Raw genomic sequence first — 21,226 nt, forward strand, 5'->3', positions numbered from 1 at the left:
CACCTTGCACATAAACAAGTCTGATTCAGATTACTACACCTGAATGTGGTTTGGGGCAAGTGCTTAATGATTTAGGTGTGCGGTTTGTACGATGATAATTGGCAGGATAAAAGCTTCCTTTTAGAGATGGCACAGACCCTTTACCAGGTATCAATGTCTGTCTCCGATTAGTCTGGTTTCACTCTGATAACAGCAGAAAATGCTGGATCATATCAGTAATGTGATCCTGAAACAGATCTCTCACACTGTGTGATGTGGTGGTGTTTGATGTGTAGTTCTTCCTCTGGGGTCGCAGAGTGACTGAGTAGTTTGAGCATGATTGCCTACTTTTAGATGCTCTTCTTAAGCGAAGTGCCTTAATTAAAAACATTTAAATTAAATTTAAAGACAAACATATCAGATCAGTTTAAATATCGGTATTAGAAAAGAAAAGAAAAGAAAAGAAAAATGTAGTATCGAGCCATATCTAGTTCCTTTGCTTGTTAATTACAATAGAATACATTTGGGCTGAAGAAAATGCTGCATAAATGAGTTTTCACTGAACCATCGCTTTAAGTGTGTAATAGATTACTAAAAAAAAAAGGAAAGAGATGAAGAAGAAGAATTGGAGAGTAAGGAAGAGGAAGAAGAGGGCAAAGAAATATTGTGATTAAATAGGGAAAAACACCTGAAAGGCTGTGATGGGGACCTGGTGTGCATTTTCATGTCTTCAAGTCTGGAGAGTGAAAGAACATTGAAAAGCTATTAGAGGAAACCAAAACAAGCAATGTGTTTAAACCATCAAACTGAAATTATCCTTACAGACAAATTACACGTTCAACATACAGCAGCAGCTGGAAACTTCTATGCTTTTACACACACCCCTAAACAGAGTCATGCTGTTTACCAAATTGCTTGTATCGCCTAGATAAAGCCATAAAATCGAATTAGGAAAGAAAAATCAAAGAGATAAGAGACTCAAATGATCTTTGAGGGTCCACCTGTCCTAAAGGAACAAAGGCAACATGTCTATGAGACGAGTGACACTGTGTTTCTATGCCAACCACAGCTCTGCCTGCAAATCACACCACCGCACAACGCCCTGTTCCTATGTAATTATTTTAGCTCACATCTCTTCTTAGAGAGGCTGAAAATGCAAAACACTCGCCTGCGTTACTAAAAGCTAATGGAAGTTGACCGACTTGCAAATGAATGGAGAGCAGGGTTTAAAAAGAAAAAAACAAAACAAAACAAAATAAATAAAAACACAAAGCAGCAGAGCATTAGCTCTTTCATACAAAGCTTTCGTACATCATGTTATATGAGCTTATTTGACCTGCATGTATACATTACAGTATCTGACACCTCTGCTCACTTTTCTGAACAAGAACACTACGACAATAACACAATTTGTTTACATATACAGATTATATTACAGTGCCATATTCTGAGCAGGAGTACAGACTGCAGAGAGAGTGTTCAAAGTAAAAAAGATTTGGTAATACTTTACTGAAGAGCAGCGTATTTGTAAACCTTTGACAACTGACAACTAGGGGTGCAGCGATTAATTGACTTAGTTAACCAAAGTCGACACAACTGTGTATTAAATCACAGTTGCAGTTGCAGCTGGACGAAGGGTTACCGTAGAAATCAATGTTTACAACGCTCAAATTAAACTGTTCATAGCGAACAGGTTTGCCAGAAACGTTTGCCACTGCTTGCCGAATTTGAGCACATCTCACGTTTATGGCTGGAGTGCTGCTCAAAGATTTACATACATAGATGCCGCGTTGGAATCAGCCAGGCACGTAAACGGCCCCGCTATTTTGTGGCGGTCAACATTGCTGCTGGACTGCTTTCAGTACCATTACAGAGCGGCAGGCTAAGAAAGATTCTGTCCAAAATGATACTATTTCAAGAATATCGCACCCAGAAAGTGGGATAGGATTACATAATGGTCAGTATTCTTGTATTAACAAGAAAGTTTATTAAAACAGTGAATTTTTAAACAAGTTACTCATTTTTATTGTCTTCGTTGTTAGTTAGCAAATGCATAAAACAATCTCAACGCTAGTTTTAAATGCTGATAGCTACATAAGAGTAATTTGGTAATTGAGCGATTATTTGTTTCAATAATCGATAGATTATTCAACTATCAAAATTTTTGTTTGTTGCAGCCCTACTCACAACCTACAATAACATTTAATTAATGTCACAAACGCTGCTTTTGTCCATTTTGATTTCACCTGAGAAAGTGTTATAATGACTGGTGCTTGTTGGAATAAGGTTTAAGCCCTTAAACTCCAAACTTATTATTCAGTTATTCATCTTAAAGCTTGTGATAACAGTTTTCCCCATATTGAGTATAGTTCACCCATTCTTCTTTCCTTCTGTCTTCTCTACCCAGCCAGAGAGCAAAGCTCTTGACTGTCTAACTGTAGGAGGCCCTTTATCTCCTCAACACATAGGAAGGTCTTACCTCAGAGCCCCCGTGGTTGCTGATCTGGGCTGCCTCCGGCCCTTTAAGGCACGCAGTTTGTCTCCTTGAGTCATGCTGAGACCGTTATCACCGTAGTCATTATTCTGTTAAAAAAAAGCCACACATCACTTGCTGGAGCTGTGCAATAAAGCTAAAATAGTATGCTGGGATTTATGCATGTTGAATTATTCACACCAGTAAAATCCTTTCACAATACCAGGAAAACCCCAACCATATTCTGTCAATCCCACAAATTACCCAGAATATCAAGTGAGACAAAGTTTAAGAATGTTTTAAAAAATACATGAACTAATGATTTCGGAGTCCGACAGATTCTAAGAGTGACTCATCAGATTCAAGTCACGATTATAATGCAAAGGAGCACGAAGCGCTGAGCCAGTGCTGGAAAACGTATCTGAATTTAGACAGCATCAGTGTATCTACAGTCTGACTGATTTTCTAATTTCCCTATTACTCAAAATAATAAGTGACCCATTACTTAATTACAGACCCAGTATCACTGGCCCTCCAAATGAGAGCCTGGCCCGTGGATGAGCACGTAATCTACTATCAGCAGCATGAATGTATGCGTTTCTATATTGTTTACTGAGTCAAAAGCCTGAAGCCTGTAGGTAAGCGGTGCTGAATGGCGCTGAAAGGTGCAGATGGAGTGGTGGGCGTTCGGACTGTTAGAGAGGACTGACCTCCTCCACCCGGTCCAGGCTGCTGGCTTTGAGAATGCTGGTGCTGATGGTCATGTCATCCATGCTGGAGATGAGGTGAGGCACGCCCACGCTGCGCTCTTCATATATGCGCACCTTCTGCTGCTGAGAGCGATACACTTCACCCTGAGCCCACAGACTCGCCTGCTTCCTACAAATGACACAGAAAGAGAGAGAGAAATAAATACAGGAAGAAATAAATAAAGAAAAGAAGGTAAGACGAAAAGTAAGAAAGACAGACAGACAAAGAGACGATAAAAAAGACAGGAAGAAAGAAAGAAGGAAAAGAATGAAAGAGACAGGCAGTAATAATAATAATTAAATTTTATTTGATAAGTGCCTTTCAAGACACCCAAGGACACTGTACAATAAAATAAAGATAAAAAAGATAAAACCACTAAAAATAATAATAATAAAAATAAATTTAAAAAGCCATCTGGAAAAGGTGGGTTTTAAGACTAGCTTTGAACATAGCCAGGGTCGAACAAGCACGCAACTCAGAGGGGAGACTGTTCCACAGCTTGGGGCCAGCAACACTGAATGCCCTGTCACCAACAGTATGCAGCTTAGAGGGAGGAACTTTGAGCAAATGTGAATCAGAGGAGCGAAGAGTGCGAGCTGGAGAGTATAACTGGAGCAGACTACCAAGGTAGGAGGGGGCAAGGCCATTCAAAGATTTAAAAACCAGCACAAGCAATTTGTATCGAACGCGATACTGTACTGGGAGCCAATGAAGCTGTTTCAGAGTTGGACTGATGTGCTCCCAGGATCTTGTGTGGGTTAAAACCCTAGCAGCTGAATTTTGCACATACTGCAGCCTATTCAGAACCCGAGCAGGGAGTCCATATAGCACAGCATTGCAGTAGTCAATTCTAGATGTTACAAAGGCATGGATAACAGTCTCAGCAGCAGAAAAAGAGAGAAAAGGGCAGATCCTAGCAATGCTCTTCAGATGGAAAAAGGCTGCCTTACAGTAAGAAAGAAGGAACAGATAGACAGGCAGAAAAAGACAAAGAAGAAAAGACCGACATATAAATAAATAAAAGAATAAATGAACACAAAAAGAAAGAAAGAAAGAAAGAAAGACTGAAAAAAGAAGAAAGATAAAATGACTGACAGAAATCAAGAAAAAAAAGAAATTTTAGGAATAAAAAAAACTTAACATTAGGTAAAAATTAAACAAACGGAAAGAACAAATGAAAGTCAAAAAAAAGCAAGGGCAATAAAAAGAAAGATTAAGAAAAAAGAGCATGATCAAAAGAAAGAAAAAACAAAGACAGACAGACAGACAGATGTGTGTATGAGCTCCTAGATAGATAGATAAATGGATATATGAATAGATAGAAATCTTTCTTTCTTTCTCTCTCTCTCTCTCTCTCTCTACATACATATATATATATATATATATATATATATATATATATATATATATATATATATATATATATATATATATATATATATAGAGAGAGAGAGAGAGAGAGAGAGAGATACATACATGAATGAATAGACAGATAGACAGCAGAAAGAAAAAATGCTCAGTTAGTTCTTCTGGTTAAAGTTTAAGGCTCTCCTGAACATTTTGTCCTTGTCTCTCTTCTCACGCGCTGCACAGTGTCCTCAGGGGAAAGTATGCTGTAAGATAACATTGTCCTCTCAGCTATAAGCACATTCTGACTCTCCACAATCTATAGGCCTTTGTTCCAGCATGAGCCACGCTACACAGCAGAGGCCTGCTTTAACTCACCACTGACAGAATCAACTCAGACATGCACATTCTAATGAGTCAAGTTCTGCTGAACCAGCCACACTGGATCAGGGCCCAAAGTGTATCAAGCTTAAGCATCTGAGGAAAATTCTCACCCACTATAAAAAAACCCAGAACATGTCCAGTATCTGACAGAGCTTCTTCCTCTCCTCTGCAGGGGAGTGTGTTCTCATTCACTTACACAAGAGCCTTTCCTGTAAATGGCAGCACCAAAAGCCAAAATACTAGACGGCTGTTTTCAACAGTGAGATAAAATATTACCCAAAATAAAAAAAAAAAAGCTGAAGGGGAATTTAGGAGGTTCCTGAGCACACAAACACCTCCAAGCTGCAAGAGAACTGTGGGAGTCTTCCAATGGCCCAGGGATTATGGATTACATGGGTTATAACGGTTGGTACAATGTGTCAACAATATAGCATCACAACACTTGGAAATGTGTTCACGATACTCAGTACATACTCTAATATTCTGTTTTGGCAAAAATTTACTAGTTAAAGTCAACCTGAAATCAAAATTGACCTCGATTTTCTTGCTCAGTCATATTAAGCAAGAAGAAAATTACAACATCATCTCATATCATTTAAAAGATAAACTTCTTGTTTTCCAGTAGGGTTGCTGCACAATTTAAAAGATCAAATTTAATACTTTAATACTACGCACAGACTTTATTACGGCATATATTAAAAACTTATTTTATTCAAACTGATTGGTTGAAAAAAACATGAAAACGTTAAGACTGCACTTCTTCATTGTCTTTATTATCAGTTCTGCTGACATTTAGCCCTTCATCAGTCAGTTTATGCCATACTTAAATATTTTTTGTTGGCAGACAATTCCGGATATACGGAACAGTTTTCAACGTGGCCTTTAGGCATCATCTTATAATTCAATTTGGGACGTCCCGATTCAGCGTGTTTTGCCTCATGCCACATTTTATAATGTGTCTACTGGCTTAGGATTAAATTGGCTTATAACTGAGTCACAATTCTGAGAAACTACTATTATGAGACAATAAGTCACTATTATGAGATTCAAAGATATATTTATGAGAGACTTTCTTTTTATTACGACAAATTCTTCCCCCAACAGTCTTCCATAAACATTTCTGCCAACATCAGTTTTAAACCAGAAATGTTGCACGCAGCCTTTAAAGCCCAATGTTTCCGCAAAAAAGTTCAACCAGCTGCAACTTGAGGCTGAAAAATATTGTGGAAGAGTATTTGCTTCATGGTTTTTGTTGTGTCTAGCTGTGCGCTCACATTTAAACAGCGATATTTACACAAATGGCGGCCAATTTAAAAACAACAGAAGCACTGGAGCTGCAAATACTACACATTTTAAGCACCCTCTTTACAACAGTTCAACACTGCAGACATTGAACCCCCTTAATTACCTACTGAAAAACATGCCTCACAGCTGCAGGTTGTGGACAGTGAAGTAAACAGCAAAAGAAGAACAAAGGGTCTGAACTGGTTCAAGCTTGTTTTAGCCAATTCCTGATCCATTAATATGTGCCTGGACATCCCTAATTTTCAGATCTAGTTTCAATATCTATTTTAAGACTTAACTCTTTTTTTAAAAATCTGCAGGAACCCTGTTTCTCCACCTCCAAAACATCTTCTGTTTTTTGAATGCGTCACCGTGCACCAGCAAGGGAAGAAAAACAGCAGTATTAAATCAACAGTAATGTTTCATCTCCTCCCTCCACCTCCAGCTTTCAAGAGAAGTCTGTCAGCTAGCTCAGACACAGATTGTGTTTCACTAAAACATGTCATGATACAGAAGGAAAATGAGTTATGTTTTGAGGATGCAGTTGTTTAGAGTTACAGAAGTACTGTAGATAACAACTGATCTACTCAAAAAAGAGTATCATAATAACATCATATCACCCCTAATGGGAAATATCTAATTCTACTCACTCTTCTAGGAAGTGCTGCTGGGGGCCGATAACGGAGCCAGGTCTGCAGATACGGATCCATGCAATGGCTTCAGCCGCAGTTAACCGGTAGTGCTTCATCAGGTAGCAGCCGATCAGAGTGCCCGTCCTGCCCAAACCCGCTGCACACAGCACAGAACCAAAAGGTGAAAAGGTTGGTTATAGAAAATCATACTCAGAGAGGCAAAAGCCCAAAATAACATTGGTTGTGTGATTGTAATATGTTTCAAGAGTCATAGATAAGAAGTGTTGAGATAAGAGTGGTGCTTCTGCTGGGTAATCTTGGTGTGAGTTAGAGAATTTCAGAATGACTGCCAGACAAATGAGTGAGAAATAATTCACACAAAGTTATGGCATGTTTATAACTGTGGCTTCTGAAGGTTAAGAATACAGTGATCGTAGTTGGATGCTGGACAAATGGGTGAGAAGTCTGGTAAAAGGCTACTGTCTTCAATGTTGAGCAAAAACACATTGTGGCCAATTTTGTCGATTTTTGTCAACAGCCCCTTCCTGTCAAAGTAGGCAGTCCTTGGCTACGACTCCATGCAATTCACAATACTGGGTTCACGATTCTGCGTTCATGATATTTTGAGCATAAATCAAAACAAGAAATATGCTGGGAGGCAGGAGGAGGATTCGCTGGAGTGAGCTGTTGATGGGTGCTGATCACATACAAACTCTGGTGTCCAACACTGTAATTGCATTAGATATAAATCCAGAATTTCTATCCTCCACAACTCACATTGTCACAGTTTTGCACTGCGATATCACAGTGTCACAACATATTGTCATAACCCATGTAATAAAGCTTTGGATGGTTAAAACTTTACCTTGAATTCTTATCATATATTCTTAAATAGTGTATAATAAAAACATATTGAACACTTTATTTTTTTACCTTCTCTGTTTTTGTGGCTGCAGTCAGCTTTAAGTCAAATGTACTAAAAGAGGCTGGGTAAGTTAAGACAGCACACAACACCTACTCTATGAGTACAGAAACAATTGGGTACATTTAAACAGCAACACTAAAATTACTTATGATACGATTTTCCTTGAGAATGTGGTTTTACACTCTTTTCAGAAAGGTAGCATTTTTGATAGGAGGAGTTATTTTACATGCAAAATATGAGTGAGCATTTTTACCTGTATTTTTTTTTTTTTTAACTGTACGCCTGAAACTGCGGCCCGTAAATCAAGTTTCACCAATATAAACATATATAGGCATATTAGGCCTTATCTCCAGCTAAGACCACTCTATTCTCAACTTAATGGACCCAGTTATCATCAGCAATAACAAAACTGCCATAACTTTTATAATTTCACAATCACAGTCCACTGAAACAGAGAAATTCTTTGTAAACTGCAGATTCTAAGCTTTCAACCAACACTGAAACAGAAGTGGAGATATTTTATTGTGATTTGATTAAAAATAATAAATTATTCTGATAAATATAATACAATAAAATAGCTTTTTACAAAATTCTAATGATTTATTATTGTGTTGTCTTGTTCTGCAGTACTGTATCATTACTGTCATGGTTACCTATTTGATAAGATTAAAGCACGTTTTTATTTCTTAGACATTTAGCTGCTAGTTGATTTATTCTACCTGCATGTTCATTATTTATTCAGTAAATGTGTATTAATCATAATTTAGTGCATTCAAGCAAGCATACAAGCTTTTATGAGAATTTTGGCAATTTTATTGGGAATTAAATCTTTTTTATTCAGTGTGTGAAAACATGCATACAAATATGCAAAAAATAGATGGAAACTTAGCTAAAAATAACGCTAGTCTTTTAACGGTAAAACAGAACGTCTTAATTGGACGCAATGACAAGTGTTTGGTCAGTTGTATTTGAATTCTGAGCCGACACTGCCACCAAGTGGACAAAACTTCAAGTCATTCAGCAGAGAAAAAAAAAAGGTCAGAGGAACAAAATGGAATGTACCTTTGCAGTGGACGGCCACGGCACCGTCGGTGCTCTCGCAGACATGCAGGAAGCGGCGGGCGATGACATCACTTGGCGTGCTGCCGTCCACAAAGAACAGGTCGTAATGGTCGAAGCCGGCATCTGTGAAGCGCTTGGCATCATAGATCTTCTTATTCAGGCGGATGATGGTGGTGATGTTGTGCTTGCGAAAGTAAGGGAAATAAGCCTCAGGTGCATGAAGAGGATAACCTGGAACAAAGCAGAACAATTCGTCTCTGTGAGCAGGAAAAAATTCACCTTTAAATTTAGCTCAGAGTTTATCTAGCGTAAGAGTTTTTAGAGGACATTTTATGGGTACAGAACTTTAAGATTTGCTGGTTCTGCAGTTTGGTTTACAGGGGTTATTATACAGAGCTATACTGAGGTGCCAGTTTATTAGGTACATCTACATTGTATTTAGTCCCCATTTTATCAGAAACACACAAAAGGTGCACTATGTAGGATTCACGATCACAACCAACAGCATAAGCATGGGCATTATGACGTTATTTATTGCTATTATTGCTTTTGTGAGCATATTGTGGATAAACACAGTATTTAAAGAACACTAAACAACTACATACTGTAGGTTTTTTGATAGTACTTTGATAGTAATAAGTGTCAATACTGGGGATTTTTTGGCTGTTCCGACTTTCAGATAAACTAAATATTGTGATATATATTGTGTACTGTGAAAATGTCTTGCATCTATAATGAAAGAAAAAACTGGATAGTCTCTAATTGTACAGCAGCAAGGTGTAATAGTAAAAGGTGGTGTCTAATAAGTGGACAGTAGGGCTGTTAAAAATCGAAATTTGAATATTCTTTAAAACATAAATAAATAAATAAAGAAATAAATAAATAAATAGCACATTTGAATGTAGAAAATGCCCATCTGAATGTTAAAGCTACCTTTGCAGCAGCTCCTAGCGTGTGTCAGGCCAGTCAGTAACACACAGGGGCTACTAAGCTCATGGAACAACATGCCATTCCTAACCATAAATTAAACAAAAACAATCTATTTTTGCTTTAATTATGTATTTAGATGCACAGGAAAATTTGCCAACATTCAACAGCTCTTTAGCAACTTCACCATTTGGTAATAGACACACTTCTTTCCTCAGTCTGCTTCAGATGGTCGGCTTTTTCTGGCAAGCCAAGACTGCAACTGTGGGTGTTCTGTAGCACAGTAAACTAATTATGATGTAATGTTTATACACATGTAATGTAGTATAGTGCAGCCACCCACACTAGCTAGAGAATCTCTCCCTCAGCTCAGCACTTTTCACATAGCCACTTATCGTTCCACTGGCCTGAGTTATTTTATGAAAAAGTCATTCTCAAAAATATACAAAAACAATGTGGGCCTTTTCAGACAACCATCTCGTGCCTCCAGGTTGAGAACGATTATTTTATAAAACCGTGAGCTTTTGGGGAGGCTTGATATTTGAGTGTCAAATTAAGACTTTAGGGCCATTAATGTTGTATTTGAAAAAAACACATATACAGCAGTTATGACATCATCTTGAAAAATAATGTATTTAAAAATATAAAAATGTTACTAATATCTGAACATTCAACACAAAAAATAAAGGAAAATTAGAATTTAATTTCTGAGCCAAGCTGACAGCCTTGGTGGACAGTAAGTGTACATAGTACTTTGCAAAACCCAGCATTGCTGCTATGACAGTTGTAACAGTGCCATGTCATTGTCACTGCTGTTCTGAGAAAGGTCCACCACTCAAATGGTCAGCGATGGTTCCTTTCCATTGATAGTGCACCCCAAGTCAAATGATATGTTTGGCTGATTTTTTTGTTGCTCCTAATAAGTTAACACGCACATTTTTGGTGCACAATTTACAGTTTATTTGCTTAATTTTACATATCGTAGCCTGTGCAAAGGTTATGGCACATTTTAGATTAGGACAACAACAAAACACGTAATTTGACATGGGGTGTTCAAAAGTTTGCAAAGAACTGTATGATGGTGGATAGCAACACATGGGCTTCATTCAGTAACTGTAAACCTACAAAGTGCCCCGACATGGTAGGTGTTAATGATAATTAACCAGGGAATGTAAGTGTTCACCTTAAACTGACAACTCTTTATTCCTGCACCCACAGCTCCATCTACTGGTGAGCACACAACAAGACCCATACACAGGAAATCCAGTTCGTTCCGTGTTGCACCACCAAAACAATGATGAATGTTACAACATATTTGTTCTCTTAGGTACTGTTGTGCACATAAAGGCAGGGAACACAGTGACCGGGTTGAGCTGTAGTTGTAAAACTATGTGGAAACGTGCGGCTCACCATTTTCTACTTTGCTCTTTGGGTGCGGCCCACTGAACGCCAGGAACTTTCCGGGGACAATCCAGTTAAAGTCTCCATTCTCCACACGCTAAAGAAGGGACAAAGAGAGAAAGAGCGAGAGATGCAGGTGTTAGACTGTTATGAAAGGTGCCATTTGGAACTAAATGTGCTTCCATGCTGGGTTGCACAAGGCTGGCAAAGCCTTTTACGAGGGGCGCAGTGGTAAAAGCAGGTAGGGCACAGCAGGCAAACGAGAAACGAGGTGGCACATCTTACATAAGCTGATGGCAAAACCACCAGGCAGAAAATATTGCACTCAACATCACCATAATAACTCAGAGAGCCACATCAGACAGGCAATCAGATAAGCAAGTTACACGTGTACAAAATGTTTTGCTTTCAGACGAGACAAACCTGATGCATGTTTCTGATTAAACTGTTTACAGCCAAGTTTTTCATTAGGCTAAAGCTTCATATCAGAGCAGTGGAGTGGACGCGGTTATGTAAGGGGTTTGGAAACTGCTGAACGGGTTTCTGGACACCCTGCTGGTCATCTGCTTAGTGAACAAATGTCCAACTAGACATACAGTTCTAGACGCAACGGCTCTAGATGTGTAGTTTCTGGGGACTGCTGTGGTTTTAGGCCTGTGCCCTCAAATATCACTGAACGCAAAAGCGCTTACAGAAGTGCTGCAGACAGTGCTAGGCCTGCAGTTTCAGAGCACTGCTGTGGTTTCAGGTTTATGTCCTTTAACGTCATGGAGTAAGAGCAGCAACTTAAGGTCTACAATTTCTGGGTATAACGTTTTTTTGTTGTTTTAGGTTTGTGTCCCCTAACGCCAAGGTGAGCTACAGCACTTACGCCAATAAGTTTTTAAACAATTCATTCAAAACCTGCCATTTATTTATCATTAAATGTACAAGTAAATAGAACATTCAGCATTAACAATAATTTACTCTTCAACTAGATTACCATGGCACAGAATCCAGGCACTGAACGTTACACAGAGGACCAAATAAAACAAAATAGATACTTTTACTTCACCTTTATATTATACCGTGTTACTTCAACTAAAATGCATATTCATGATGTCATCTTCAATACAGCACTATTTATCTATACACTACAAGCTTTAATAAATAATTTTGGATTTGGAATGTAAAATTAAAAAAAAAAAATTTTACTTACTAATCACTTCAGTTTACACTTAAGCTACCTAATAAGCTATATAGAACCTCTACGTTCTATTTATGCTATCATTTTTAACACAGTTAACACATTGTCCTAGTTTGACCATCCAGTTAACACATTTTCCTAGTTTGACTATCCATTTTCCTAGTTTGACCAAACCATCCATCTTAGTGCAGGCTGAAGCACAAATAAAGCTATTAAATGTCTTTAAAAGTGATACATTTAGCAGTTTCAGCAAACTATGCTAGAATGCGCTCAGAAGAGGCCTACAGATTAATCAATGAGCAGCAAACTAACAAAAGCAACAGCTAAGTGGGAAAATCTAGTACGTCTCGAAATCCTCAACAACTTTTTGCACTGTTGCCACATTAAGTTTTAAGTTTTTCAATATGGTAAATTCATTGTTTTATTTGGTTATTGGTGCATAAAAATGTGCAGAAGTGTTTTCTCTGTAGAGAATGTTCAAAAAAAAAGAAAGAGAAAAAAAAAAAATTCAGGGCACCCAAACTTTTGCATATGGCATGGTTGGAACATGCAGCTGATGGCTGGTGGTTATAACTGGAAACACTGTTCACTCTATGGAAATAACATGATTTTCATGTTCACACAGTGGAAATCCTACAGAGCTACAGAAAGTAATAAATACATTCTGATGAAGCTGTTTCAGTCCACTCATACAGCTACGACAACATGCCCTGCTTTTTATCTTTCTTTAGGGTCAAATGTCAGGGACAAATTCAATTAATTACTAATAACTAGCTAAAATAATGTGATTAATCATGATTATTTGAATCATTTGACAGCCCCAAAGCCTACAAATTTCAAAAAGCTATAACACAGGAAACATTTCTCAAAAAAAAAATTGTTTATGATTGTCTCAGAAAAATAAAGCAGATCTCAATGTTGTGTTAAAGGATTACTGATTTCCTAATTCTCTCTCATATCCCATTCAACTAAATGATTAACATTAACATAAGTTCTGCTGAGGAACTGAGAAAAGCCTGATCGTCTTCTACACTGACACACTGCTGAACGATTTCAGACACACAAAATAGAGCTTTTCTTATGTAAATATTACCTAGATAAGACTGTGGGGAGACCAGTCATCTGTGAGATAATGTATTGAATACAGTGAGAAAATCGGGGGGTTGTTTCTCAGGAACTGAAACCGTCTGAAAAGTCTCACATTGATTTCAAATAGAACTTAAGTATCTTTAAGACATGAGCTTTTATTTTAATTAGTTCCATCTTTTGGGTTTAATCAGTCATACTAGACAACATGAACTGTTGTCATCTTTTTCTTTCTGAAATCATTAAAGGAACATCATAATGTCAGATTCATATTACACTTCATAATGTTGGGGAGCACAAGCTTAAAACCACAGCATGACCTGAAACCACAGCACACAAACTGCAGACTTAGAACTACAGTGCAGCAGAGAGACGTCTGTCAAAGTGTGAAAATGTGAGCTATGTGAGCATTTAGAAATGAACAGTTACCTCATAGTGTTCGTACTCGGTCACATCAAACGTGTCGAAGTTCAAGAAGCCGTGCTGCAGGGCCTAAAACACACAATATAAAAACATTTTCAAATACCACACGTCTAGCACGTAAGATTATGGAGACATTTTGATCAATCTAGATTGACAGGAAGAAAAAAAAGCACCATGTGTTAAAAGTTGTGTATTTCTGTATCACACCCACACTTGAGAACCCTTCCAAAGTCTGAGTTATACAAAAACATCTCATGTGTGTAAAATAATGAGAGCTATACTCAAAAAGTTTGTCATTTTGTTGACTTCCTCTACAGTGAACAAACTGAAATATGGCATTGTTATACAATGTTTAGTTCACAATTTCTATTTATTTGCTGAGTTTAACACGTTGGACTGAATGTAAAATGTGCCACAACTTTTGCACAGGCCACATTTTATGTGTTATTTTCTCTCAATATGTTAAATTCAGCAAATAAACAGTAATTGTGCATTAAAATGTGCAGAAGTGTGTTCTCTGTAGACGATGTGTTTACAAAACATGTAAATTAACCAGAGGCACAAACTGGACTATTCTACTGAATTAGTTCAAGCTGTGGCCCCACAGTAAACGTTTTTTTCCCCTCAACATTTTTTAACATTTTATTGATTACTTTTAGTTTAAAGATTTAGATTTATCATGAGTTTAATCTTTAAATAAAAAACTGTTTTCAAAAAATGCTGTTCCACGTTTTTATGTCACTACCGGAACACACACAGTTTTAGTCCAAAGGCGGAGCCTTATTTTAGCCACACCCCTGCAGTTTGGAGCAGGAAGTGGGACTGGATCCCTGTCCCTCATGGCCACATGGTGAGCAGTTAGATCCCATTGTTTTGAAGAAAACATGTCCCAAAGTCTGAAAATCAGTGTGAAACATTAAGAATAGTCACTACCGAAACACATATTTTCTGCAATGAAGTAAACTGTGTGTTTGGATGACATATTATGATTTTATGTGTGCTAGTCATGTACTGACTTTTAAGTTCAAAATGAGCTAAAATTGTCACTACTGAAACAGTCACTACTGAAACATTTGGTAAAGGTTTGGTAGTGTTATGATTGTTTTGGTAGTGACAAAATAGAATGTTCAAAGATTTGTTTTAATAAAATGAACATAATTAAAGTTTATAGTCACTCGAAGCAAAAGGATTTTAGTCTAAAGTCAGTTAAAAATCCAAAACACGTTTTGAACTCCGACTTCGAACCAGTTCAGCAGAATGATCCCTATACATGGGTATCTGAGTACTACAAGCTTCTAATTATAACCCAAATCTCAATGGCGCTTCACAATCTTTATAGCACATGATTAAAGTGCAGAGCCCTCAGTTAACTTGATGTTCTGCCACTTCTCCACCTATTTTTCTCCGGGGTATAATTTTCTGCTAGAACAAGCATACGTGTGAGAAGAAACTAACACACAGTATAAACGCAACTTCCTCGTTATCACTAAAATCGCTATTGCAGCCACAGTACACATGCAACCTAACACAAAATCAGATCAGCAGGGTGTGTGCTTGAAACCGCATGACCACACCTCCACTTTCGTTATAACTACAGACCAGACATGACCAAAATACGCATTCTACCCTACAAGAAAGCAGCTGCCAACTGAGTGAACAGGGCAGCCTAGAGGTACACAGTTCACGCAGTATATGAGTGAAAGGAAAGAATTGAAAAACATCACATGAAAACATTTTCACACCATAGTCATGTGCAAACGTTTGGGCAAATTCAGTGTTCTAAGTGAAAGTAAGTTCATACACCCTCTTATACACATCATTCGTATACCAGGGAACAAAAGTAAATATGGAATTTTCTGTAAATTTTTAGAGCTTATTTTCTTTATTTGCTGAGTTTAGCAGGAAAAAATAGAACATAACATGAACCATAATGTAAGCACATGCCAAATTTTATGTTTTTTCCCCCCCAGTGTTAAATTCAGCTAATACACAGTAACCATACATTAACTTAGAAAACATGTACCAATTTTCACTATTAATATCAATAAAACATGTCATTTGACCAGTGGTGCTCAAACTTCTGCATATAACCGTACGTAACATGACATTTGGATTTCTTTTTTTTTTTTGAATTTTTTTTTGGAACAGACAAAAATGCACAAGCAAAATAGTAGTTCTGGCTATACAACAATAAAAAGGCTATAAACCTGAGAATACAAAGTGGGCCTGTGCCGGTAACAGAATCCTCTAACTCAAAAATCAGGGCGGTAAATGGTTATGAATCCGGGAGCGTGGTAAAGGTACCGCCTTCTTTGCTTTACCTTTTATTTGACAAAGATTGAACTTCAAATCACAGACCACTGCGTTTGCTCCCACATCCATAAGTGCTAACAGATGCACTTACAAACACAGTGATAGTCTTTCAGTTGAAGGTTAATCTTTTTCAAATAAAAGAATATAATAAAAGTGTAGTACAATAAAAGCTGCACCAGCAACTATAATTTGGCCACAAAACTGTAACTAATCTAGTAATAAAGAACGGAACTGCAAATGTCACAAAAACTTTACTGCACACTCTGTGTCTGTAGCTGCTTAGCTTAGCCTGACTGTCTGAGAGCAGAGATATTTACAGAGTTTTCTGAGAGATCTTAAGCCGTTTCGCCTCATGCCTAAAAACTGACACTGTGATTTTGCATTTGAGACCTAAACATTGAGCCAGACCTTCTTTTTATGATGTTCATATGTAAAGGTGTATGCTGTGGTGTGAAAACTCCGACCTGACATTACTTTTAAATAATTCTTTCAAGCTTTAAAGGGCGACTTGGACAACAACTTTAATGGAAAAAAATCGTAGCGACGCTTTAAGAGGGACCAGACAAAATTGGTAAAAATATTAAGATATATGATAATGAACTGACTATTAATATACTAGGGGGTCTCAAAGTCAGTGCTGGAGACCCCATGCTCTGCTCACTTTTATATTTTCTCCACTTTAATACAAACACAAGAACATGCACAGCGTAGGGTTGCCAGGACTGCGGCTGGAACTATACACTGGTTATTGTTTACAGACTCTCTATAATTAGTCTAAATCTGTCTCTTTTATGATACATGCAGTTGTTCCGTGTCCCCATGACAATCATAAAACCATATTGTGAGCTAATTTATCACAGCAATAACATCATATTCCTCACCCATAGGGCAAATTTCAGCATTATGTCAGTAGCATGACATGCTCTGTGGTAAACGGGGAAAGGGGTCAAACAGCTCAGAGCTGCAGAGAGATCCCTTCGGCTGCTGGTGGATGACTCATGGGTTAAGTGAGGCTAGCAGGCTAATGTAATTGATTAGTGTGGAGACTGCAGACAGGGATGAATGGGCACAGAGGACGAGCTCTTAAAGGGACAGCTCGGCTAAAAATGCTAAGATGGCCAATAAGCAAAACATACATGCAAACACACAAGCACACACTTGTTCACACAGCAGGTGGCAATGTCCGGCTCCTTTCATCCTCTCTGCTTTAACAGCTGTCTGTGTATTAGGTACTGAGATATACCCCCCTCCCTTTCCAGGTTGTGCTGGTTATGTAATCGTTCTATGGTCCTGGGCGACTCTAATGGTCTTGGCCCCGCTGTTCTCCTCGCTCCAGTGATAATTGGACTAAGAGCTTACAGAGGGAGGCCACCAGTGCAGTATGAATGAGAGAGGGGCTTTTCTTAATTACAGCACACATGCTCTAAATCCCAATCTGCACTGCTACTACTGCTCCAGTCACCTCAAGCCACCACTCAGACTCAGCCCAAAGCACTGCTCAGGAGGACCAGTATGACCTTTTCTAATGTCCATCATACAGCCTTGGGGAATTTGTACAGAGAAATACAAAAGTATAATCCTCAGGTCACAGTGAGGGGAAAATGAAGAGCAAAACAGCAAAAAATATGAGCACGAGGTTCTGGCCTAAAACAAAATGTACAAGATGCTGGCTCAGGAATTGGCCCATGAATTTGCCCAGGATGTCAGCCAAGACATGCTGGGTGTCCACAATTTCCTGTTTTAGTTATGCACTGGAGCTACAAGTCTAATGTAATCAGGCCCAGGCATAGACATTCTGAGGGGCAGGGGCTTAATGGAAAAAGGGGCAAACTAAACAAGATCCTGGACATCATTTTTCAGAGGAAACAAATCTAGTGTTGAAGGGGAACTCCACCGATTTTGGAAAATTACTTAATTATTCAATGGTTTAGATGCCGGCAGCAGCTTTTGTTTATAGTTTATTTTTACAGTTTTCTTACCTATATTGGAAGATGACAGAGCATGCAGAGGACTTCGAGGTGGTCTCTTTCAAAAATGTCGCAGAGCCAAATCAATTTGAACCAGAACAAACAAATAAATGAGTTGCAGCAGCTTGAAGAAGAGAAAGCCAAAATGACGTCTAGTTCCTGGTACTACAATGGTGAAAAAAATTGACTCTGTAAATTTCTCTAGAAATGCATTTCACAGTAAACCACTCAATGATTTTGTTTACATCTAAACCACTGAACAATTAAGTAAAATTGGTGGGGTTCCCCTTTAAGAGTTTTCCAAGGCAGATAAAAATACTTAACAGCTGAAACAGGCATTTGAACCCCAACCACCAGCATGCAAATGTGCAACACTTCCCATTATATAACGCAATTCCTATGAGTTATAACTATATTTGAGGGCAAGTTTAGTGCCCCTCATGCCAACATTAGGCTGTTGTTCAAAACACCATATTACAGAATGTGACCGTGAATGTCATTGTTGCTATAACATTGAGATTTCCAGTGCTGTGGTGATGCATTCAAACACAACAGGCCAGAATTACAGAGATGCGCTTTTCACAGGCAGTCGGTACTGCACCAGAGGGGGCGCCTGAGCTAAAGCTTGTGGAACCTGAGGCGACCCCTATCCTGTGATGAAGCTGAGCCTCTCCTTGCTGAACAAGATCTTGAAGTAATCTCAAATAGGCTTGCCTAATGTGGTTTCCGAAACTGTATGACATACTGTTATCTATTAAAATGGGCCACAGTATGGACAAAATTCAGGCTTCACAGTGGTGGCTATTACTGGGTAGCTTTGCAACAAAAAAGGAAAAAATTTGTACACCAATCAAGTTTTGTCTGATCATTGACATGTGGGGTAAATACAAAAAAAATTGCATAAATTAAATTTTTAGCCAAACTAACAAAGAGACCTGCGTATGCGGTTTCCAAATCTGTATGACACACTATTATCTATTAAAATAGGCCACTGTATGGACAGAATTCAGGCTTCATAATGGTGGCTATTACTGTTTAGCTTTGCAACATACACTTTTAAAGATAACAGTTTGTCATACAGTGTCAGAAACCACATAAGTAAGTCTATATCCTTTAAAATTGCATCTAGCTTAATACTAACAGGTGGGGTATTTGGGTTTAAGGGAAACTGATTTTAACCAAACTATTAAAGGCCGAACACATCAGCCTTTCAAGGTGGGATGTATTCTGATTGCTGCAGTATTGTAAGTCTATTACTCAGCCTACTTTTTCAACCTTTCAAAACTACTGTGCAGGACTATTAACTCTCACAAGAAAAGCTTAGAAAATGGCAGTATTATTCACTCTCAGCAACACCTGCTGGCTCACAATTAGTACTTAATCATGTGGATAAAAGCTGGCAGATAGTACTGAGAGCTCTGAATGTTTCATTAATGGGCCGTGGTGTACAGCAACTGATTACAGTCACTGATCTGCTAATGGTCTGTTAATTAAAGCTGGAGACAAAGCAACTGCCACGCTTGCTATGGGAAAAGAGAGTGATCTGAGCCAGGTTAGCATGTGATGGCACCAAAAAAAAAAAAGCTCAGAAGCTTGTTTGGCACGTTCACTGGTGGTAATAAGTGTGGTATGTTTTAATAAAGCCAGGAAGGAGGAGGAGGGGAATTATTCTGGGCTGAAAAGATTGTTGTTTTTCTTCATGGGTGCACAGTTGAGTTTCACAGGAGTTATGCTGGACTCTTCATGGAGGAGTGGGGTGGGAGGGGGGACAGGGGTAGATAGGAATGTGCAGAGGAATGTCTCAGCGTTCTTTTCTGATTGAACGAGTCCTTCCTGCACGGCAAGATGTGCTCACATGAAACTGCTGAGGCTGTCAGGGTGTTACCAGCATGCAGAAACCACGTCAGCGCACACATACAAAAACATGCCTTGAAGGGAAAACGTGCAGCTTTTTGACTTGAACAGGAAAAAAATAAAAACAAAAACCACATTGTACAGTTATAATTCATGTACAGCAGCAATTCATAATTCATGAATGACTATTTTCTGAGAACTCAAAGAAAATCTGCATTTCCAAACTAATACCTGTCCTTTTGTCCCCAAAATAGGGTTTCACAAGACCTGAAATTGCCATTTTACAGTGGAGTAGTGAGAAATGGCCGGGCGCTGTGACTGAAGGGAAAGCAAAACTATTTTAATCCCAATAAAAAAAAATTCTCCGTGAAATATTTTGCCTACAGTCCGAAACTAACACCTGCCATGTAGCATAAGAAGAATGTGTACACTGTAAAAAAATATCTTGTTAAGCGAAATCTTCTTGATCCAGCTCATATTACTCATTTTGAGACTGTTGTAAGAATATAAAATTATTCAGTTTATTTCTAGATGTGTATTACTTGTTGCAAGTTATTTGTCTCATTCAAAAGGCAGAAAATTGTGCTTGTTTCAAGCACAGTTTCATGAAATAAGCAAGATTATCTGCCAACAGAATAAACCAATTCCTCTAGATAAAATGACTTAAAACAAGTAAAAACTTCTGGAAATAAACTAATCTTATCTTAATAACTATTTCATATATCTATGAAACCCAACGAAGCTGCAATTACATAAGAAACCAATCTGTGCACATCAATATGAGTTAAATCCTTTTGGGTGCGGTTAACTAAAAATATTCAAAGAGTGCTTGAGAGGTCTGTGCCTTTTTTGTGTTTGAGGGCACCATTTAAGCCAAAAACAAGTCTTTAGGTGAACTCTCAAGAAGAATGCTGTCAGCAATCATATCACCAAGCAAAATCTTGTCCAAACTAAAGTGCCATTTCAGTGAAATGAACAAATGTTTCTTGTCACTGTGACAGATGAAACTGTCACTGAGGGCAAAGCACCTTGGCTAATTATTGTTCAGGGAGGGGAAAAGAGCTGGCACCAGCTCAGAGTAATGACAAAAAGCAATTAGGCGCTGTCATTCATCTCATGTGCATGTGCGTGTATGACGGAGTCTGCTGAAAATTCTGTAAAGCTGGGCGTACATTTCACAACTTAAAATCTTAACAGGTTTCTAAAACGGAGAGCATCACAAACTTGGATGAA

General features: G+C 38.2%; 1 protein-coding gene across 4 annotated transcripts in view; it reads right to left on the bottom strand.

Moving 5' to 3' along the window:
- cdc14ab (cell division cycle 14Ab) overlaps positions 1-21,226 on the bottom strand; it is a 74,681-nt gene that overhangs the window by 17,193 nt on the left and 36,262 nt on the right. For 3 of the 4 annotated variants that reach the window (XM_036586211.1, XM_036586209.1, XM_036586212.1), the window contains exons 7-13: positions 13,866-13,928; positions 11,174-11,261; positions 8,837-9,067; positions 6,868-7,006; positions 3,163-3,331; positions 2,459-2,562; positions 668-715 (exon numbers count right to left, since the gene is read on the bottom strand). In XM_036586211.1, the coding sequence (XP_036442104.1) occupies positions 668-715; positions 2,459-2,562; positions 3,163-3,331; positions 6,868-7,006; positions 8,837-9,067; positions 11,174-11,261; positions 13,866-13,928 (842 nt within the window). The remainder of the gene's footprint in view (positions 1-667; positions 716-2,458; positions 2,563-3,162; positions 3,332-6,867; positions 7,007-8,836; positions 9,068-11,173; positions 11,262-13,865; positions 13,929-21,226) is intronic. The other variant, XM_036586210.1, reaches the window with a different exon arrangement.

The sequence above is a fragment of the Colossoma macropomum genome, unplaced genomic scaffold, assembly GCF_904425465.1.
Source record: "Colossoma macropomum unplaced genomic scaffold, Colossoma_macropomum, whole genome shotgun sequence".
In the NCBI taxonomy this organism is placed as follows: Eukaryota; Metazoa; Chordata; class Actinopteri; order Characiformes; family Serrasalmidae; genus Colossoma; species Colossoma macropomum.